This window comes from Homalodisca vitripennis, chromosome 7, assembly GCF_021130785.1.
Source record: "Homalodisca vitripennis isolate AUS2020 chromosome 7, UT_GWSS_2.1, whole genome shotgun sequence".
NCBI lineage: Eukaryota > Metazoa > Arthropoda > Insecta > Hemiptera > Cicadellidae > Homalodisca > Homalodisca vitripennis.
The window spans coordinates 64,954,215-64,978,957 of record NC_060213.1 but is presented as its reverse complement, the minus strand read 5'-3'; the positions used below and the strand labels follow the sequence as shown (position 1 = coordinate 64,978,957).

Here is a 24,743-nt window from a genome sequence, read left to right as displayed (position 1 = left end):
TGTGTAATAGTAGGAGGAGAAGCTAGAGACTTAGATGGTTTGATAACTTTATAGCTACCACATAACTGACTTTAAATGCACTGGCCTATTTCTTGAGATAAATATATGGGAAGGTCAGGCAATAAAGTTCTTGAAAAGCTTGTGAAGTCATTGCAAAGTTAGCAAAAATCCTTGCAAATACATAAAATCATTGAGAAGCTGAAGAATTTCTTGGGATGCCAGTGAAGTTTTTGGGAATCTGGCAAAGTTCTTGAAAAGCTTGTGGAGTCCTCGGAAGCATCATGAAGCTTTTGGGAACCTGGCGAAGTACTTTGAAAGTTGGTGAATTACTTGAGAAGCTGGTGACTTTCTCGGGAATTTGGTTCAGTCCTTGGTACGTTGGTAGGCTGATAAAGTATTTGGGAGCTTAACTCCTCTGAATCCTGTTAAAAGGAATATTTAAAAATTTCTAAGTCTTTGATAAGCTACTATTAAGACCTTGGTGTACTGGAGAATGCCCTGGAGGAGCTTGCGCAGATTTTAGAAGCTGACTAAATCCTAGAAAAGCAGGAAAGTCAAAGGGAAGCTAACTAATTGATTGGGAGCCTACGAAGTCCTTGGAACGTTGCGTTGCTTAAGAACTTGAACATTGACAGTCTGTTAAAATATAACATTCATACAAATTTCCAAAAACTAAGTACATAGTTTAATTTTAATTAGTGTTATTGTGTGCTGTATCAAGGTACCTTTTTGTTGCAAAAGCATTTTTACCACAAACGATTTCTAAATGTTTTATGTAATTAAAATATAACACAGAAAGAAGATCAAATCCCAGCATAATAAAGTGAAAATCAAATATAATGTATATAAAGACAATTTACCACCACTAAAATGTGTTAAACCTTAAACACGCCATTATTTTCTTTAGTGTTTAGTACATGATAAATCTAGCAGTTGATGATACAGGTTCTTACGTCTGCCATCTTTAGATATTTGTTTCCTAATATAATATTATTTATAATCTTTTTAAGGAACATATTTTCTCTAGTATTTGTTTCCAAAAACATTTCCTAACATTATTTTGACTTTAAGAATTCGTGTAATTTTAAAAGTTTTGTAAGAATATTTCTTTCAGCTACTATGCTTTATATGCTTACTATCGCAAGAAAATCAGCGGTTTTTATGCTACTGCTGATACAACTGATGAAGAGTCCACTGTTTATTCTATGTGTCGAATGTACGATCTAATGAGAGACATTTATGTTCCAGTTCTCTCCCGTGTACACTGGAGGGAACACCCAGACAGCCTACGGTGGCTCTCAGCGCGGTCGATCTAGGGTGAGTTAAACTACATTTATCACTAGAATTATATGTTGCCATAGGTTAATGAACTGTTTTCTAAGTATTTGCTTTTAAAACCCGATTGATCTTGCGGCTATCTTGCTTTTAGCTCCGAAGATCTGTATCGTGCTTCAAACAGCCATAAGCTCTTATTTTGTTCATTAAGTATGTGTTTTAGTCTAAAAATGTAACTAATACACAGTCAACAGCATTTTTACATTTTTTTAATGGTTATTCAGAAATGAAATCCAAAACTTTGTTTGTAATTTATAGTAATAATGAAAGAATATAAACATCACAAGAAAAGTCACATAAGGTTCGGAAGCACATTATTAATATTTAAGAATGAGCATTGTCCTATACAATGCTACGAAAAAATAAGAACTTAAAAGTCATATTTGACAGACTTATTCATTGCTTATTGGAAATGATTGATTAAGTAAAACCAAACTATAATATTTTAAAATGACTCCCAGCAAAACTATATACCCAGTATTTCACTAAAAATAACTACAGTAACTAATAGATTGCAGAGTCAATAACGAGAAACAACAAATAGGACACTCACGTGTGTCCATAGCAACAGGTACACGTGCCTTCTTAGAAGGGAAATAAAATGAAATATTAAATACTTAATTATTGGATATTGGATTGGCTGCAATATTGGATCGAAGAGGTTTTATTCAGTATTAAACTAAACATGCTGATTCTGGACAAGTATGGGTATAGCGTAAATTTTAAAAGTATTCACAATTTGAAATATTACTGCTTATTTTAGTTTCTAACCATTATTCTTGTTGTAGTTTGATTTAAAATTACTTGTTTTTGACAGTTTCTAAACAGAATTTTAACAATAACTAAATTAGCGCAGTGCTCAAAGACGTAAACAAAGATTTTACTACAGTTACTCTCAAATCACATTTTTCAGAACTTCGAACTAAAATTACTCATTTATGGCGCTGCATCAGTTACACAATGTATTCTCGTGAGAATAACATCCATCCGTTTCAGTGCACTTCCGACATTTTCACACAACTCGGAGAGAAATTTACCAGCTCGTTCTCTCTTCCTTAGAGTTTTATTGTTGTTGTATTTAATCCATTATACTTTTGCAAGAGACGATACTTAGAGAGTGATATTGAACAAAACAGAACTGCGCTTCCTTTCCTGTGCATTATTCTTAACTTTGTCTCCTTCACTAACGAGCAACTCATTTGAAAACTGCGCCAGGCGAATCCATTAAAATGGTGCACATCCGTTTCCGGCGACCGACGTATTTACGACCAAAGTTAGAGATTTAGCGCGCTTTGAAGACACACTGTGTTCAGACCAGGACCGAGCTGTACTTTATCCTCAACTTTACGATAGCAGTATATACTTACTTTAATCTCTGCATCCTAATTCCACGTTATACACGTCCCAGGTTTTAAAACTAATACATTTCCAAAATCCTTCCATTTTAATACGTCACCTTCTTGTTTCTGTTTTATTTCCCAAATTAGCCTTAGTATGTGACAGCAATGTAAACGTTTTAATTCGTTATAGTTACATTACTGGATAATAATCAGAAATTGGTTAGAAAACCAGACAAAAGTTCTATTAGGATTAGGGGACACACTTATCCATATTAAAGTTAATTTCCGCTTCGTAGTACTGATTTTTTCTTTTAATCTAATAATATATATATATATATATATATATATATATATATATATATACCATACGGCCTGATAAAACGGATAACCAACATGGATTCATTGGGTAGAGTTTTAATTGAAAGACGGCTTAACTGTTATATTAGAAAGACGTTTTGAGGGTCCGTTGTTCTCTGCCTCAACATACTTGTAGATTTTGCTCTTATTGGAATATCTGTTTAGGGTTATTATATACGAGTACTTTATACACAATCATTATTCTTATTGCACTATAATGCATTGCAAAAATATAATGAAAAATGCTAGCATTATATTGGATCAGCATACAATCAAAGCAGAAATCAGTGAAGATTTTAATACCAAATCAAAATTCTTGAACTTGTAAAGCTCAGTCTTCAAACCCCTTTCCTGTTTTCTCGGAGACTACTTTTGAAAAGTGAGAAAGCTTTAACACTGATCTACAACTCCAAAAGTACAATATAATCTATAAATACTAAACGGTATAGTTAGTAAATAAAACCTAAAATACTCCCTTCTAACTTTTTACTATTTTAAGACATCCTCCATTGATTTAAGGTGTAAGAGGTTTAGGGAAAACCCTCTTTTTAGAGTTGAGAAATAATATAGTTTTTATGGAATGAAAATATTTTTGATAACCCCAGAAAAGGGAACAAATTGCAAAGGGGTATTTCAAGGTAAATCTTGATACCTAATACAAAGTCCCCACGCGACCGAAATACCGTGACATCGTGCGTGCTAATAGTTTTTTGTCATAAAATATCGTCTATTAGGGCGTAACGTTTGTTAATAAATCGTAAAAATCTAAAAGTTGTAATGTTGTAACTGAGGGTTTGTCTTCTAACGACTGTGTGTTTAAAAAGGTTCAGTTGAAACCGATAAATTTTGTAGTAAAAACATACCGAATACATAACTAGTAGTATTATTTATGTCGATCATAGAAGATAGCTCGAGAGAGATTATTAAATATGTCCTCAATAAACAAACGTAAAAATTACACTAAAATACAGGAATATGTTTGGTATGTAATACAAAAACTTATTTAATTACTGTGATTCAAAGTGATAGGAAGTTTGAAACAATTTAAGTAAAATTTTCGAAGTTGTAAATAAGTTTCCCCGTTTGAGACAGTAAACATTCTGATGTTGAGCGATGTCACTGTCTGGCGAAATAGTTGAGACTTACTCCCATCCTGTTACAGTTGTAAATGATGTATCAAACAGCTTAACTCTGTGGGTAAGACGATTTCTCAGTCTATCATTTTAATAATTACATTAATAATCCATGTAGTGCCTATATTAACCAAATTAACCTTAATAATAATAAGTCAAAAAACATACAACACACATTATAATATTTACAATAGATATACGATACTCAGTGCATCGCATTGTATCCAAAACGTTAATGTTAATATTAATAAATAATAAAGTAGCGGGTTTTTTTTACTTGGGCTAACTGAGCTTTCGATTCAGTTTCGTATGGAATCTTGCTAGATAAGTCTGAGTTGTTTGGTTGTACCAGTTGTGATCTAAGAATTAGTTCAAGGTTATTTGAGAGATAAGAAATATAAAGTATGCACTTAATTACGTGTGCAGTAAAATTACTAAAACGGTCTTCTGCATGTTGCCATTTTTTGCCCACTATTGTTTAAAGTTTGTATTAATGGTATGCAAAGATCTAAAAAGTGTAATTTCCTAAAAAAAGGTTTTATCCTTTTTATTAATAAAGCACACCAAAGGAGGGGCTGATCCATTTTTAGCCTTATTCTGTCCGTTCTTGTGGACCACTGGCATGTGCGGGGATCTTATCAAACAGAATAATTGGCAGAGTCGACAAAATACAATTTGTCACCATAAGATCGTGGGACCATCTTGTCTCTCTTATTAGTGAGTGAGCAGATAGGCAGTTTCGTAGTAAGTAGAATAAGATCATGCTTAATTCATGAGATTGATCTAAATAATGTATAGTATCTATAACTGGAATAGAACCGATTTCAGCCAGCGGGGCAGAGCTGGGATCTTAGAGGCCGCAGCCGTTTCTTAACGGAAATGCATATTATAATAGTAGTTTTTTTAGATTGCTAAGGCGTATGAAACATCAGAATTTGGTAGTATTTACACTTCAGTAGATAATTTCTTCCATCAGACGAACATTGACCCAAAATGTTATTTTTATTCGGTTCTGTAATTTTGAGTCTTTGGTAGTTAGTTATGCAGAATAAATTGAAGATGGATAGATGGATCTCAATACGCCCTTCACGCCATGTGTGGTTGCAATAACGAAATAAGAGTACTATTGTTAAAATATATTTCTCTTAAATTCTTCCCTAACTGAAGGATAGACAAAATACTAAAAGATGTTTTATATACAGATTCGTAGTTTTTGTTATGTTTACTGTTAAATACATTGTTGAATATTAAACTCCTATGGATATTTTACTACTGATAATCGTTATTTATTTGAAAGCGTGAGGTATCAGATTTGTTAATCATTTTAAGCTTTTTGGAAAAGAACACAATTTTTAAAGAATGTAGAGTCCCAACACTAACATTGCGTGTGAAAAATCTTCTCTCAAAGTATAGAAAACGCTTTACCAAATTCAATTAAAGATAAGATAAACCTGCGTTTGGTCTCAGTGAGGAACAGGAAAAGGAAGTCTTTTTTCTACGTGTAAACTTTAAGAGAAGAGAGCCATACATCTCTGGCCCTTTTCCTTTTTATATTTGTTTTTCCTTCTCCAAGGATTAATGGACTACTTCCTGAATACATTTAACCACATTTCGTGTGTTTTTATTGTTGTTTTATTTCACTTTTGTTTTAGGGTAATTAAATTAGCTTACTTTAAATAATTGCAACGAATGTAACTACTTAAGATTAATTTGTTGATGGCATAACCTTAATTACTTTTCTTCTGAAAACCTTTCTGCATATAGCTCGCCTAAAATGAGATGATTTTTTACGATTGTGTAGTAAACAAGATTTTTACCAGACATTTGCCATAGTTAAGTGATAAAAAATTGGTAACAATACGTTTTAAGATCTGCATTCTGATCTCTTTCTCAGGTAAATAACTAATCTAACACAGACCTGCAATATACGTAAAATAAATAAATAGTACTAGAGCGTTGTGACATGCAGAAGTTAGATTTGTTTATTTTAACCTAGTCTGTAGTTATAAGTTTAGTTGGCTATTCACCTGAGGAAGAGATTAGATTGCAAATTTTGAAACGTAGTATTATTGATTTTTTTGTGTCCCCGAACGATGAAAAATCATGATTCCTTCATGAGATAATGAGATTAATTCCACAATATACATAAACTTATATTTTTGTATATTTTTATTATAATAAATAAACTGTTTATCAATAACATCTCAGAAATTTGTAGTTATTACTTAAGGAAGTGTACGTAGCGAACAAATAACTCCAATAACAAGACGGAAAGCCTGAGCCGAGATGTAACTCGGTGTCGACGGTTCGCGCTGGGATTGGTTATTTGCAAGCGACTCTGAACATGACATTTCCATCCTCTGGGACCTCTAATGGAGTCTCAATTGTGCGCCAAATATTTACCCAGTTTATTGCGCAGTTAGAAATGGCGCCCCGTCGACAAGAAATGTGATTTTGATTTAAGCTCCTTTAAATATCTGAGACGAGAAATGCCATTAACTAGGAAAATGTTTCAGTTATTTAATACATATCGTGATTTTTACTTCCAAGACGTTAAATTTGCTGTAAGTTCTTATTTTATAGTAGATTACGTAATGATGTGCAACACTATTTAATAACTTCATTCTGAAACGTAAAATTTTCGTAAAACACACCGTTCTACACTGCGTTAAAATAATATGAGTTCACCCAAATGTTTCTAAGTGGGTTAAAAATTTTAACGATCCCATTTGAAAAATACCTATCAAGCTAAAATTGTTGTGTCATCAGCAACAAGTCATCTTTTGGTGAACGAGTATGGCAGTTTCGCAAATTAACCAAATTAAGCAACGTCGAGCGTGGCTGCTCCTTGGATGGGTGACCGCTGAGCGATCATGTCCTCGCAAACAGTCCGCTTTATCGGCCAATAGTGGTTATTCAGAAGTTACCTTTAAGCTATTGGTCCCCAGGTTACGTGTTAGAGAGGGCTTATTTACTCTAGTCACCCAGTAAAATAAAGCATTACTTCTTTAATTTGTATACATATACTCTTATTTTAATATAACCTATTAATATAATTTCATTGATTTCTTATTTTAATACATAAGAAAAGTAACGGATGACATAAAAATAATGTTTTCAGTTCAACGTAAGTTTTTGGAACCATTGATAATTATAAAGTCACCCCCGAAAGAATCACTCAGACAATTCTGTATAGTTACGTTAATTTATTTTGGCTCCTTTCCGGTTTTGATCCTAAAAAACGTATTTTTGCAATCTTATTTGTAATCTTGCAAAAATAATATTATACTTCATTATTTTTAGTCATAGAGTTATAACTTTTAATATATTTTAAAACGCTTTTTAGTTTTTCATATTTTAAATCATAATTCAGGATAGAATCTACTATTTTTATAACTTATCGTTTAAATATTAAAAAGTATGTATTTTATGCATTATAATTGTCTTTAAAATGAAACATCTTTCGTACTCTTGGACTAAAAGTAATTGCGCAAATTCTGAGCTAAACTGTGTTCTCATAGAATTAAATTCAATTTCTACTTGTATATAGATATATATTATTAAACGACAGAATAAGGATGTATTTCTGATATATTTCATCTAAACTTTTTAGCTTACCTATGTGTATTTATAAAACAATACTTCGCGTCGTGCCAAGAATAAATAAATAAAATATTATTTCCAGGAGAGAAAGGTTGCCACTACGGGACTGAGAAGCCATGTTATCTACTACAACCTACTGCTTCCTTGGCTCTTAAACACAGCATTTTCAATGTTGTTAAGGTTATCTGCTGTTATCTTCTCAACGGCAAAGCACTTCCATTGCATTATGTGTCCCAGATATAAGGGCGTCCTCTTAATAAGATTACAACACTGCAGACTATACTTAAGTTCAGCTCTCTGCACACCTTCCGCACAATATTTATCGTTTGTGATATAAAATAACATTATATTGTCATTACTGTTTTTAAAGACATTCTTTACCGTTTGCATGCATCTTATGTTTAACGTTTCCACGTGTGTGAAGAGCATTTTTTAGTAATTCCGAGTGTTATCAAAAATCATAATGCCAATAAACCTTGTGATATATCTTGTTTTTGTGTATTTTTTGGGATCTAAGACTTTTTAAAAAATCATTCATTCTTTTGGTAAAGCCGATCTCCGAGTGGCCAAAAACATCGGACATGGGGTCTGAGTTAAGAGATAGTGCAGTTTCAAATCTTACGAACCTTGGCATTAATCTTCTCCACATTCTGATAGGTAAGATCCTCGCACAGGGCAATGGCCATTGCGGAACGGCAGAATGAGGCTCAGAAGGGGTTCGAACCTTTCTCTCATAAATGAAAATTTTCTAAATTATATTTAAGAATTATTAACATTTATAATGAAAAGCACTATTACAGAATAGTATTATGTGTCGAAATTAAAAGAACCAGTAATTTTTAAATTCTTTATGCATAGTGTTTAATAACAACCAATATTTTTTTAAATTAGCATGCACTTGTATAAAAGTAAATAATTTATTACGAAATACAAGAATTTTAAATTTTAGTTAACTTATTTTTTCTGAAAAAATTTACTTGTTATTCAGAGATCCCAATTATTTTAATTAAGAGTGTCAATTTATTTTACAGTCCAATTAGTACGTTCACGCTACGTTTTAAGATAAATTAATACATGGTACAAAGGTTTTTATAGATTGTTAAGGTGGAATCCTGCAGTTAGGTTGGTTAGGCCACATAGTATATACGTGGATAGTCCTTCTAAATTGAAAACGTGCTTCAAATTCGAAGTTGTAGTGCCAGTTGACGAAGTTCCAGGGAACGACTAAGAGGCCTGTATTGGTTCAGATCTTTATTTAATCTCATTTATTACATAAAGATTTATTTGTATCGTATTTTTTCTCGTCCTAACTCTTTTTTAATGAGTTCTTTCTAAGCCAATGGTATTTTAACAGATTACAATGACGGTTTTTACAGGAAAACAGTCCAAAGGTAATTGCAAATTTTTATTTACCCCGGAAATTTAACCTATGGATATAGAGCCAGAGCTTAACCCGATACTTTAAAGTCAATTATTTTATTTTTTTTTAAGTTTCTGTAGCCCACTTCAAGCACTTAACAACTTTTAAATGCTTGTGAGTGACAACATTTAAAACTATCGTTGACCTTGGTTGTGAGACATATGGATGAACTATCTTTCTCTACACTCTATAATAATGTATAATGCAAGGATCTACACGCTCACCCAATTTTTATAATGATTATAGTAGTATAAATCAAATATAAATAAATTTCAAAATCAAGCCTTTTTTAGAATTTTATAAGCTGACTTTTATTATATTACGTTTGATATTCAACATTTATAAATAAATTTTTAACTCAAATTTAATAACAAATATAATTATTATTAGGATTACAAATCATTAATATAATTATGCATTGTTTTTTTTTTTCACTACAATTAAATGCATTATGCGTTAAATTAATTATTACACAGTATTCATTTTTATTTTGTGAACATAGTTTTTTTCTTCTCTAATATTTCAATCCATTATATACCTATATCGAATTTTATTATTCAGTATTATTTGTAGTAATGCAATGTGAAGTTACTAAACCAGTGAGTAATTTGCGTATTCCATATATGCATTCCAAGATGGTCTATTTTCATTCCAAATACAAACAAAAACTAAATATAATTTCAAAGTATGATTTAAAAAAATGTATAATAAAATTATTTGAAATAAGAAGAGAAACATATTTACTAGAATTATATACCTACTTAGTAATGCGTTCTTTTTTAAATCCTAACTGAAAACATGTAAGCTTGATATTCACATTATTGACAAGGTGGATTTAGTTAAATTGGAAAAGCCCTCACCGAAGCTATCTTATCCGCTGGAGGAAACCCACACACCAGATTTTCAATTTTCCTCAAGTGCAGACCCCGCCATATATCTAGCACATGGATGCTATGCGTTCTCATATTGAAATCTCTGTACGCCTCAGTAAAATGGGATGTTCATATGTGATTTGTTACGTAAACCAGATGAATCCTTTGGAATTTATCTAACCGTCTGCACATAGTTTTCAATTAGGTTACGTTTGTATAATACACGTCCATGCAATGTTTCTTATACATTTTTTAAAATTGGTAGGAAGCTCTATATTTAAGTAACTTTTATGTAAATATTGATTCCGCGTACATAAGAGAAATTACTGTTTCCCTTTAATATTAATTTTTTCCCCTTCAATATATTGCAAAATATTTACAATTTGGTATGAACTAACATCAAATACATATTAAAAATAGTATAAAATAACGTGACGATGAATATTATAAGATTTAAAAATTATTTATATTTTACAATGCACGCACCTACTGTACAATGAAACTGGCGGGGGAGATTAATTTGCAAATACGCATGTATCCATAAACTTAAATCAATAAATGTAGTGGTAAAAATATTCCTTGCGATTTTAGTCCCTGCTATTTTCAATTTGCTATAGCGTATGGAAGAAAGAAAACCTCAACTTCAATTTCACAATTATGTAATACACATTGTTATGATCTTACTTTACAACTTTTTCAATAATATAATTAGTTTTAAACAGAAAATCCTTCTTCCCTCGTCAATTTTACAAATTATAATTTTCTTCCTTAAAGTCTTCTGTGATTTTTGAGTGCTTTGAAGCGCGCTTAATTGATATAATCTTTGTAGTCTCTAGGGATATGGAGCAACTTAGAGTACAAGCAGTGATTTATAAAGGTCCTGATTATACTGAAAACTTGACGAGTATCGATTTATCTGCAATGTCTTGAATGGTTTTGAATGATACATTTAATTTTATATTATGTGGTAACATATGGTATGGTATTATATGGTTATTTAATGTTATTATGGTTATTTATTGGTGTAACGTATTTAATCGGCTATTTGTATTTTTGAAAGGCCAGCACATTACTGTTTTACGCAAGATATAAAAACACTTTCCTGGATCAAATTTCAACAAAAACCAATTGGAAGTGACTATGCAATACTTCTTGATTATTAATGTCTACATCAGAACATTGCCCTAGATTCCAGTTTCAAGAACAAAGATGCCAAAGACGTATGCTGCGCGGTAAACAGAAAATATTGATGTAGAGGAGAAGAGGGTGGAACATTCAGCTCCGGAATTTAATTATCTTTCAGTTAAGACAACCGCGAATGCCAGAGAAGGTACTGAAGACTGATGTTACCTTCTCTGATTCGGTAGCTCGTCTAATAGATGTATTTAAATTAAAATCCATTATTGTCTATAACGTAAATTTTTTTTGAAGTTGGACCAATGTCTAATATATTATGGCCCCTTAAAATTTGTCGGCCCAATTAGCCGTATTCTGTTAACCTTCGATTAAGTCTATTTTAAATTATAAACTCAAAGATAAATAATCTTAATGGCTATATATTTTAGTACTTTCTTTTGTTCACTACTGAATTAATGTTTCTGTCGACGGAACTCTCAAGTTATTTGGATTGTTCAACAATTGCATGAGATACTCGTAGCGGAGAGACTTCTGTATAGATTGATGAAAGCAACGAACTGACGTAATATATAATGCCAACTAAATAGTATTAGCAATAAACTATATTTTGATAATAATATATGAACGTTTAGGTTCACCATCGTGCAGAAAAGTCGTGTCATTATCTTTTAATTTTTATATAAAATATTAAATATGTTTTTAATATTTAAAAGAGCAATTACTTTTTGTTATTGATCCATAGACATGAACAACAGGAAAAAAGGACAGCTGTATAGTACTAAAGTTACATTCCGTAAATTCATATAAGTAAATTTCGTACTTACAGATCTTAATCATTAAAGTACTTCAGATATTTTCATCGTTATACGTTACAAAACTAGCTCCAAGAACTGGTAAACCACCTAATCTCTAACTTCAAACTCTATGACAGAGCTAAGCATGCAAAATCTCTTAAAAATTACCAAATAGTTATAGATTTGAAAAATCATATTGACCACAGAAAAGTTGCTCTTTAAAATATCAAATATTACGTTACAAAAGAACAATACAATTTTCTAATTTTTGTGCTTGATCTCAGGTGAATATTTTTCCACTTTTCAACCTTTTATCATCTAAAATATAAAATGTATACCAATTTTCGAAATAAACTCTCCAGTTGGTGCAACATCTAGAGAATGGCAGTGGTAAATATATACTTTCGAACCAATAGTCATCAATAATGAACATAATCCAAAGAGTCGTGATTATGTCGGTTGACTAACACAAAACTATCCACAGTACTTAGCTTATACCTGAATTAAAGTGGATACAAATATTTGACTAAGCGCTAATGACATTGATTCTATCGACTTGTACGATGAAAGTTTGAACGTTTCAGTTCAATATCTGGAAGCCTACTCCTCAGGGATTACAGACAACATCTATGGGGCTATTAGTGGCCTGGATATTGAGGAGGAGGGTGGGGAGGGATTGGATCGCTGTGGGAGGGTGGGTGCGTAGGGAGGGGAAGATTGGAAACGTCGGAACGATGCTCTCTCTCGTTGCTGCTCCTCTGATGCGAATCCAAACAAACTTTTCAATTTACTTAAAGCGAAGAAGGTCTTTGTGACAAATCCAGACGAATTATCCTTAACATGATGACTAAATATAAATGCCTATACATATTGCAATACGCATCGTTTCTTTGATGTTCTCGGTGTTTTGATCAAGAAAGATGGCAAGTATTTCATAATAATAACTCGACAAAATGCATGCGCGTTACATTTTTTTAAATCTGAATTTCAGATATACATAAATTTAACATAGTACAGTGTTTTTACAAGTTTATTATTGCAAGCTAGTGGCTGTGTTGAAAATTAGTATTTTTAACGATAAATCTAAGAAATATTATTTTTTACTTAAATTTTTGTGTTAATTTTCCATTTATATCAAGTCTAAATTAACTGTAGGCAAGTTTTAAATTACAAATTCTGAATTTAGTAACCAAAATAATATTTTGTAATTATTTTAATGCAATATGAACTAAAAGTTTTATTTATAGGTATCCTTATTTTTTTCTATTTTACTGCATATTTACAATTTTCGTTCAACATGAATGACATTGTGTAACTGATAATCTCCAAGAGTGCTACCGTATTTCTAAAATTTAAAATACACGTATTGAGGTTAACATAAAAATATTATGATATTGCCTTCCTTCTAGATTAATATTTGGTCCACAAAGTCTCTAGTCAAATAAACTATTGTAACTATGCATCTAATAAAACTAATAATATAAATTTAAATAATCCCTCTCCCTTCAAATTTAACTTTATATTATAGTAAAACATCTCTGTTTCTTAATATGCATGTAATGTAAAATAATACATAATTTTGAAAAGGTACCCTTACCACGATTGTAATAGACTCCTAAATGGCAAAGTAGTAATCAAATTAAATCTAAATAAAACTGCTAAGTTGTTAATAGTGTGAAACGTAAAATATCTATTGGATGGCGTATGTCAATAATATACTTACACTGAATTATCTATCATTGATATGGTCGAGTCAAAGTGCTAGTATGTAGCCCCATGTTGTCTAGTCTAGAACAGTGATGTTAGTGATACTCAATTGGCCATAGAACATTACCATGTAATTAACTGATTTATATTTATTGATTTCCAGCAATGAATATGTTATTAACTTCAAACTGTTGTTTGCCTCTCGTGATATTAAATTAAACTATTAATTTGTTTTAGTTTATTAATATGTACACTACGACGTAAATAGTTAGTTATAGAAAACTGACTACTGCTACTCATCCTAATCAGAGTAATCCACAGCTGACAGACTAGACTAACGTATGTAAAAGTTACCTTCTAAGTTTATTTTTTTATTGTTAGGAAATGCTATATAACTTTATATATATATATATATATATATATATATATATATATATATATATATATATATATATACTACGGTAACGTTATGAATTATGCATCTATTGTAGCAAATGAGAAGAAATGAGAATACATTTTAGAAAAGTAAAGCATGATTTACTGCTTGGCTTGCAGTGGTTTTATGTACGCTTATGAAAATGTTTAATGTGTTCCAGACATTACTTTAGCTTAAAAAATTTTAAAAATTAAATTATTAAAACGATGTTAGAATATATTTTAAGTCTGTTATTAGTTAAATTTTTTTAACATGACTGTTGTAAATTGCGTATTTATATGCAGTGTTGCGTTATTTTTAAATATATGATACAAAGAGTATCAGAGGAGAAAGAGCGAGGAACGTTGCGCCTAGAGAGAGCTCGGAGACAAAGTACGCTATCCGAGCATGTGTCCCGGCTGACAAATTGATCAAACACATTCTTCTGATGTTACGCTTGTCTTACACGTCGCATGTCGCGAAAGATATGTCCTTATTGAATGTTTACAAAATAAACAGCCGCTCTTTTTCACGATCGATTTCCGGTTCCAGAAAATAACAAAGTGTGTTTCGTTTAGAGAGTTCTATTACTATTTAACGTCGAAACTGATTTTAATTTCTTCTTTTTTAATTTTTAAATACTTCCTACCGAAATCATATTTTGCAATGAGATCAGATTAATTCAATACGACTACGTTATTCTCAATATTCCAGGAAAAGACTTACAATATACAATACAATTACAATACATATGGAAGGAAGGAATGCCGTATTTCACGTAACGAAGGTAAAGGATAAGAAGCTCCCTCTGACACTTAACCTAAGGAAAAACGGCTTAAAGGTGACTTCCGAACCACAACCATTGGTCGTGCAGGTGAGTTTCTTGTAAGGACAGTATCGCTCAGCGGCACCCATCCGGGCAGCAGCCATGCTCGACGTTCCTTGACAACAACAACCGTTGTGTTAGGAGGTTTCTATACCGTTACTTTAAATAACTGTTATTAGTGTTACAATAAAATTAATATGTTAACTAACGAGTCTAGTATCAAAGAAGCAATGCCTCGTGAAGAGTTTTACAGTTGTAAAAAACGACAAGATATATCAAAGTGCATTCAGTCTTTATTAGGGTTATATATTTTTTATTTCCAAGATACGGATTTTTGAGGTTTATTTCTTAAAACAATAAACTATAATTCTTGTTTAATTCTATGATGAATGCGGGGAATTAAAAGTAGTAATTCGTAGTAGTAGAAGTAGTTTGAGGTATATCTAATTAGATTCATACAAATATCCTGAATATTAATATACGAAGTATTTACAATAATGTATGTATTCAAGAGACAGTTTTAGGAAGAAATTATTTAATTGAATTTATATTTAAAATGACTGCAAGGAGTCGGTTATTCTATTTATAAACATTTTAATTTTGTAACATATATATTATTAATGTTTCTGATAATACAACGTACAACTTAATGTTCCTACAGTGCATTTTAATCGCAACAAAATTTCCTTGAACTTTAAGTGTTAAAAAATATCATTTCCTAAATTGTCTTACGCCGTAGTTAATAATCCCATTCTTATCTCAAGTCACTTTCAGAAGGCTATATATAGAACATTTTCAAAATACCTAATTGTTTACCGATCCTTGTGGAGAACTTTATAAAACGTTTATTCCTTATATTTCAGCAACGAGGAAGATGAATGAAATTAATTCATAAAACCAACGTTACCACTGTAAGCAAAATTTAATAATAATTATTTATTACATGTCATTAATTTAAGAGTAATAAGTTAGAACTCTGTGAGCTACTCTTTCTTAATTAGTACAAAGGAATCCAAACAAATTTTCTCTTAATGCGATGAAAAATGTATATGTGTTGAGAATTATAAGTGTACTCATATATTAATATTATATTTAAAAATTATTTTTGCTTTGTTTCATAGATGTATAAGTTAGTTTTCATCCATATATTTTTAGTAATATTTGTTTTTTAGGTATGGAATATCCATTATATAAAATTTTCCATCCAGAATTGTATATAAGTTCTTCATATTGACATTATTAATATAATTTGCGTTAAATATATCCCTTGCCATTTTGCTCAACATAAAAAAATCTGTCTTTTAGCAAAAAATTATTTGAGGTAATGGATTATTATGATTTGAACAAACCGATAATCAAAAACAAGGAAATGAATTACGTTTACAAAATATGTTAACTTCAAATAAAATAGATCCAGTGCTTTTAACTTTGACTGGAGTTGTAAAGAGTACTTTTTATAAATTTTAAGAACAAAAAACGTTCTTCTGATATAAAACAGTACAATGGCAATTTCTAATATTTAATAGCTATCAATATATGTACAAAAATCATGTAAACCAAGTAAAATCACTCCGTATGGGTTAAGTAAGCCAATATAGGCTTTGTAGTAAAACGAAAGTTTGCGTTGAACAGGAATAGAAAAGAGAAAGAAAACGTTCTATTTGGTTAAGAGCCTGTGTTTGATCGAATGCTTCGAACGTAATGGGAATTGGAACACAAGGAAAACATCAGAAGGACGTGTTTTATTGATTCCAGCCTTGAGATGGATGGCTCTGATGAAACACTATCCTGCCCCTCGTCTGCAACGGGAAATAAGATGAGCATATTATATATTAGAGCTGTTCTAAGGAAGCAAGAGAACTATTCATTATTTTAACTAAAAATGCAATGCCACTATTCTACAAGATTTGTCAAGAGCTACAAATAATTTGCTTCACTATGCTATGTGAACATGTATTTGGAAAATTCGGACCAAACTCTATATACGAAAATAGTCCCACGCCAATATATGTCTATGATCTGCTTTATTACTTACAGTGTGTATAATTTTGTCTTTTGGATAAAACATGAACGGTATAATCCTTTTTATGACTTCTCGTCAAGTTATTAAATAAAGACAAAACGTTTTTATTTTTTACAATTTTATTACATTATCTTTTAATTTATATTTAATCAATCTAAGTTTCTTTGGGCCAGTCTGGGAATGATGATGAAGGAATTCCTTGGATTCTCATGTATCTTGTAAGAAGTGCAAGAAAAGTTTATCCTACTTAGTAAGGATCATTTTATAGGAAATACTAACCTGAATACCTGAATCGGATCAGTTCATCCTACTTCATACCACTCAACAATTTTTTCTCGTTTATCTTAAAATTCAGTCAAAGTCTGCGAGGAAAGACATCGTTATAAAGATCGTTGTAATCTTTCAGAAACGATTGGCAACCTTGACACCACAAATGAGATCCAAGCGAACGTTGCCGTGCTAATTTATCTTCTGAACCAGGAATATCACTTGTGGAGATGTGATACAGGAAAGACAACAGAAAACATTTATATTCCAGCGCAAAAATTGAAGGAATAAAGAGCCTTTAGAATGGCAGTGAGAAGTGGATCAGTTAACATAAAGTAGTATTTAACAAAGAAATAGCTCGGTTTATAACTAGTTTTAAATTCAGTGTTAGAAAAATGAATTTGTTTATTGGGAGCTTGGTGTGTCACAAGTTGTCGTAACTACGATTAAAATCAGATTTAGAACATATATTTATGACGAAATGCGACTTTAAGACATTGAATAATTCAAATATCCTGGGTCAATTTATATCATGTAGAATGCCCATAACAAATTGAATGTATGGTTATAAATCCAAGGATCTCCAATTACAACTCCTGCGGAAAATGACTCTGCCATCTTACCACCTCCTAATGCGTTTTATGAAACCGTGGAAAAGTAGTAAAAATGTGTATTAAACCATTTTAATATACTTGTAAAGGTGTATACTACTTGAATTGAAATTCTAAAAGAAAATGAAACAGAACTAGATAGTTTTACATATAGAGCTATACTGGAACTTGATAGCGATTTTGGTATTTTTCCACTTACATAACATATGTCAATCTTAGTGAAAGAATGAGGAGAGCATGTAATACCATTTTCGAGAATATATTTTTATGTAATGTTTTAACATTGTCTGTAGAGTATATATGGTTACAGTATGAAGCTTGATATAAAAATAAATGTTCTAAGATAGCGTTGGATGCTCTCTCTTAAATAATCAGAGATATTATAAAACTTGTTTTATTTTTTGATCGTATTTAGGACTAGCATTAATCAAATAGTCCATTCCTTGTTGTTTTATAAGACCAAGAACCTCCGTAGAAGAGGTCTGTGGTTTTGGAAAATCTGAAAAGGTGTTTAACTTATAAACTATGACGTTACCTGAGTTGTTAATTTAGTTTTTTTTACAAGATGCAATTATATTTGTAGGTGATGGCCTCACGTTGATTTACCATTAATTTAGAATGTCAGAAGCACTTGTTCATTCATTTATAGATCGTTTATAACAAAGATATATATATATATATATATATATATATATATATATATATATATATATATAATTTTATGAGTGATTGACAGATATAACTACAATTCTGTTAGTCTTTTAAATCAATTAAAACGAGTTAAAAAGAAAGAAAGCGAGTTTTTCTATGAACAGAATGTTATAAGTTTGTAGCCATACATCTAAAATACTAAAATGACAACAGGCAAGCCGAAGGCTCGTTTATTGATTCCCAAGGCAAGAATGGCCTGCGCTGGTCAAACATTGGGCCTCTGTAAACAGCGTCTGTCCTTCTTCCATCCCGTATCCCCAGCTCCACCAACTCCAACAATACTCCACCACGGCCCACCGCGGTGTTCTGGCCTTGTTCCTCTATTGTTCTCCTTGAGTTTATACTCGACAGATGTGATGTGTAAGCCGCTGTTCTAACTGAATACGAAAATCATCGTCTCATTATAATGTGGGTGAATTAAAATTATTGTGTTTAAATGATTTTCTTGGTTGCTACAATAGTAAATATATCCGCAGGATCAAATTTCTTGCATAGTTCCTAAGCTGTGATATCAAAGTATATATTAGCACCTATAATTTGATAAATGCTATGAGCTCCAAGTATAAAAAAATTAAACGATGCAAAATAATAACTCATGCAACAATAATAACTCATGCAACATTTAAAATTTAAAAAATTATAAATAGGAACTTTAACTCCTACTAAATTTTAACATTATTTCTCTTATAAAAAAATCCAAAATGAATCTTAATAGTAAATTTTTGCTTGGAAATAAAAAGTGCAGAACAAATTGACTGTAAAATGTTTGTAAACAGTTTTAGAAGATTATTTGTAACATTTCCCAAAAGAATATGTATTGCACGTATAATAAATTAAACTTTTTTATTATCTTATTCTTATCGCACGATTATTTTCTCGACTAATAATTAATGTATAATCACTAATCTAACCTTACCTTGCAATGCCCGGACAATCAATAACTGAATACAATGGGCTGTTGTTGATGTGTTTATCGTCTGTTAGACACATGATTAGCAATCAATCCCACAGTCCAGTAGTTGTGTTGGACAGTTCACAGTGGTACGGCGACGATGATCTTCTCGCTGATGATGATATTTAGACGTTACAGGAAGAATTTGGGGGGGTTTTCGTTTCAGTATCGAAGAATTTTCAATAAAAGTTAAATATAAAGCAGGTTTTTAAAGACATTAGAAAAACTAATAATTATTTTAATATGCAACTTGTATACTTTTCAGTATTTCTTATTATATAATAAAAAGATGTTAATTCATTGGTCTTTAAACAGGATCTCTCTCTCTCTCTCTCTCTCTCTCTCTCTCTCTCTCTCTCTCTCTCTCTCCCCTCCCTCCCTGCACAAATAAGCTTGCAGCTGGTACTTACAGGTATCACTCCTTAAAAGTTAAAAAAATTTCAGGTTATAGTGTACAGGCTTGATTTTGTTTTTTATTATATTTCCACACAATAAATAATGGGAGATGTAGTTTTATTTCAATTTATAGTGTTGCGGTTCTGACAATTTCAAACTTTTCTTTTTACAATATTGTCTTTTGCTGAATAGTCCGTTCCCGCAGGTCATTGTATTTACCTTCTCTAGTTCTCCATGGAATCGATATCGCAATTTCTAATATCTCGCAGATTTCAATTCTGTGTCTCGACATATTTATAACGCAGTATCATTGAATAATATACTTAAACCTAATATGTTAATACACTTTTTAATTTAGGAATTAATTTCAATAATAGTGGTAATACACAACAATTTGCTTCTGAATTTCTGACATTTATTATGCTCCGTAACATTTACCTAGTTAGTAGAAATATTATTTTATATTTTAAGGGCAAATATTAATATCACTGCCTTCGATTAGAGCAAATTATAGACCAGAAAGTTATTTATTTTGAGTTTCGCTACAACCTGGTCAAGTACACACAACCTGATGAAGTACTAGTCCGAGGGTTTTAAGGTGGATTTAAGGAAGATTAGAAATGTTGGGCCGTAACTGAACTCCACCAAGGTATCTCTATCTCTCTCGCCGCCAAACAAACTGTTCAATTACTGCCAGCCTTATCCCTCAGGTGGTCAATAACGGCGTTTGTAAATAGATTCTGTCACTCCTCCAACAGCTCTCCCAAGGCATTTTGAAATCACATTTTCTTGGCTACAGTATCAACATTATTTAGCGCTGTAATTGGGACACCAAATATAATACTACGTTAAAAGTCAAACTACGTGGCATTTATGTTTATGTTAGTGGTATTCACGTATCTTATCTATGTGTTTAATACACGCTTCGTCAAGCTTTTCATTCTGTTTTTTTATAACTAATAGTCTGTCTTTATTAAACATCATGTTTTATCTATTCTAAATAAAACATAGATCCAATTCATTCCCAAATGATTGTATTACGTAAGTTTGTTACCTATTTTATAGCACCATAGCAAAAAATCAACATAATTAAATTTATACTTGACAACTTTTATATTATTCTAAAGTTGTAACATTTTACTACAGTTTACTATCAATTACAAACCATTTTAGTACTAAAATTAAGCAATAATCCAGATATTTTAAGACTTCTTAGTGTAGTTCCCAATAACGAGGTAAATAATGTAGAACTAATTTCATTACTTACAACTTTTACGAATTGAAAGGACAGCAGTATTTAAATATTTTACATCGTTATAAATAATGAAAATAAAAACACCTTATAAGGATTCGAATCCAACTTGTCTTTGAGGATTCAAAATTCAATGTCTACAAGTAAGCATTAATCATGCCTTTCACCTTCTATAGTGTGTACAACATGTAATTTGTAGACCATCTCTATTGTGAAGTCTTGTGGCATGTCCTTCTACTGATCGCTATGAATGATCAATTTATTTGCTCCATTTTTAAACGTACAACATTTTTTTAAACATTCTGTTGAGAAACTTTTAACTGAGGAAAAGTCTTCGCCGCTTATTAATTTATGCTTTTCTTATGTATTAGGTTTTGCCACATGAAGAAGAAGAATGATTTCAATTCGAAACGTTATATTTTTGTAACATACACTGATGGCATGTTTCCAAAATACTTTTATTCTTTCATAGCACACACAACCCTGTCCTTTCAAGCGCTAGCCTTTTTAGCCATTGGTGTTTGTCCAGAAGTTAACTTCAAGCCGTTGGTTCCGTGTTTAGGTATTAGAGAGGGTTTCTTAGTCCTAACTTCGCTAGATAAAAAAAATATATTTCCTTTTACTCTTTAACAATCAATATAAAATTTTAACAGTGTTAAAATAATGTCGTAGTATATTTATAATTTCAATGCTACAGAATGAAGTGTCTTGGTGCGAAAATGTAAATCTGTTGAATATGGCGGTAAGCTACGAGCGAGCACACGTTTCCTGATTTGTAATTCCCATACGGTATTGTCGACGAGAGTGAAAGCAACAGTGGCTGTGAAGAGGGAAAATTGTGAACGAAATTGGCTGAGAGAGGCTAAATAGAGGCACGATCGTAGCATCTGTCGCAGCTGACAAATTGATCAAAGACATTCTTCTGATGTCACCTTTGTCTCGTTACACGCACGTTATGTTCTTCTCAACTGATATTTTACATTTACTTGTCCCGTTGTACTCTAACGTGGAACGAGTGTAAGGCAATAATGAGATTGTATCTATGTGGCTTACTTAATACGTCGTGTGAGTAGGGCAAGAGATAACTAGTGTTTAAGATGAACCACTCTCGTGTTAGAAGATGCTGGAGGTGGAAACTACCACTGCTGTCTTTATCTCTACTACTTACACTACACTTACCTCTTCGAGGTTTATAAACACTTATCTCTTCAATATGCCATATACTGAAATTTAACTAGTGTGAACTTCCTTGAATGTGTTAACAAACTCTACAATATTCTTAGGTAGATAACGTAGAAAATCTTACATATTACGGTTAAAACCATAAAATTGCTGAAAATTCTTTTGTTTCATGACTCAGGGAATAAAATCATCATATACTTGTACGCAACATATATGTTCAGGGGTTTTCAAAACTCTCAATACAAGATTTAGGATATTGTTCAGTGGACTCAGAGGAGACCAAAATTAAATGCATGTCTGTCTATATTTAATTGTAATTTAAAGAAATATATAGATCATTCATTCAATAGATCTTTCAGAAGAAATAGTTATTTATCTTGGCCCATGGAGCAATAACCTGAATTTTGTAGAGAGAGTTTAGAGTCATCCTTTATATTAAACAGACTCATTGCTGTGGTAAACGATCCTTAGATTATTAAAACCTTTTTCAAATAAGTATTTAATTATAACCATTGTGCATGAGTGGCGGGGTGGGGAGGAAAGGATGAAATTAAAATTTCAATTGTTTCAGGATTGTAATGAGAACTTTTATCTTTTGGTAACAAAAACGTTAATTGTTGAACAAGTGATGTGGGGGCTTCGCTGTAAGTTTCATAAATGAATATCTCAGCATTTTATTTTTTTAAATGCTTTTTTTCGTTTGGATGACTATAAAGTTTCAAATGCTTGTTATGAAAATATGGCATATAATCTACAATAAATTGATTTAATTTAGACCTAAACATTCAAGGTAACGATGAATACAATGCTCCGAATGGGAAGACATGAGAGAAGTAAAATACTTCGAATTAAAATATTTATGCTTTTTATTACCACCATTCAAGAACATGAGTTTAAAACTTACAACAGCATTGTATGAGGGTAAATTTATACACCACAATGTAAAAGATTTTTGATTGCAATATCTTTGTTACAATAATTATTTTAAATAATATTTTTCTTTGAGGTTTTGGTTTAAATTAAAACCAAAAATACTTCAAAATCAATACATAATAAAGTAGTTTTTTTATAGTATAAAAATCGAGAATAAGTAGGGTGAAGGAAAGATAAAAATAACATATCACTTGCAAAAATGTATTATCAGACTAAGAAACGCTCTTAAATATTTATGTTTATAATATACCACATTTTGTTACTATTCCTATTATTTGTGAAATAGTATTCCTAAAAGAATGTTTTTGAAAAGGAAACGCCCTCTTTAAACTCATATATTTGTTTTTACAATCGATTCACGTTCTCAGATTGTGAATTATCAGATATCTGAATTCATCCCAGACTATACGCGAGTTAACTTTTGAAACTGTAAGTACTGCAGTAGATATTATGTTTTAAGCTACTCAACATCATAAGCTAATAAAACAACATAAACAAGTTCTTTGATATATGCCCATAAGAAAAATTCACATGGTGTCAAGCCAGATGACATAGGCGGCCAGGGGTGTAAAGCCTCAATTTGCGGTCCTAAAGATGCCCTATCCAACGCAGGTTTAGGAAAAGAATTCAGGTCCACGGAGAGACATAAGTGGGAATTCTCTGAAACTCTAGACCACGTCTATACAACTAACACTATTTTAGTTACAGGTTAACATTTGTTTTTAATAATATTATATCTTAAATTGGGTCACTCCTTTTAAAAACTCCTGGCTAATGGTAATATCCAAACAGTCTTTCTTTGTGTATATCATGATTCAAGTATTCACTTTTTTCCAAAAAATAATGCACAATTATTGTAATTCGTTAAGAAAAGGTACTTTATTATTTTGACCTCAGCACATGAATTGATATTTTTATTGAAGTACCTCATTCTTCAAATTTTATGACGTTTTTAAAGTAAACCGTTAGATTAATCTTTTTAAACGTGTACTAAAATTTAATTCGTGATATATTATAACAGTTATTAATAATATATTTCCATAACTTTACAATGAACCCGATTTAAGGCTTGATACTTCTTTTTTTCTCTTACCACAAAATATAATAAATAATACATGTTACGTTTAACCTCAAACTAATTGGATTGTTGTGCGGTATTTACCAGCAAATAATCAAATTAGAATGCCTTTTGGCGTAAGTCTCACAAACTTGAAAGTACTCCTTAGTCTCATTTCAAAAACCAGATTTTTATTAATACTTAGACTGTATGACGATTGATTCTGAAGTTTAGCAACAGTTTTAGTTCACTTTAAAGGTTGATATTCTTGAAAATGCTTGGACGAGATTTTAAAGTCATAAATAGTAAATTATAATACAAACTCCATATAAACGATAGATTACACAACCACTATAGGAAAAGGCGTAACTAATAAAGTGTATGGTGATATTCAGGTGATATTCGAGTTACCACTTATTA

The 24,743-nt window shown here is 31.2% G+C and overlaps 1 protein-coding gene across 1 annotated transcript in view; it reads left to right on the top strand.

The window, feature by feature from the left end:
* Window positions 1–281: 281 nt before the first annotated feature.
* The window catches only part of LOC124366753 (disintegrin and metalloproteinase domain-containing protein 11), a 492,839-nt gene continuing 468,377 nt past the window's right edge, over window positions 282–24,743 (top strand). The window contains exons 1-2 of the mRNA XM_046823354.1: window positions 282–373; window positions 1,249–1,317. Of these exons, the coding sequence (XP_046679310.1) occupies window positions 282–373; window positions 1,249–1,317 (161 nt within the window). The remainder of the gene's footprint in view (window positions 374–1,248; window positions 1,318–24,743) is intronic.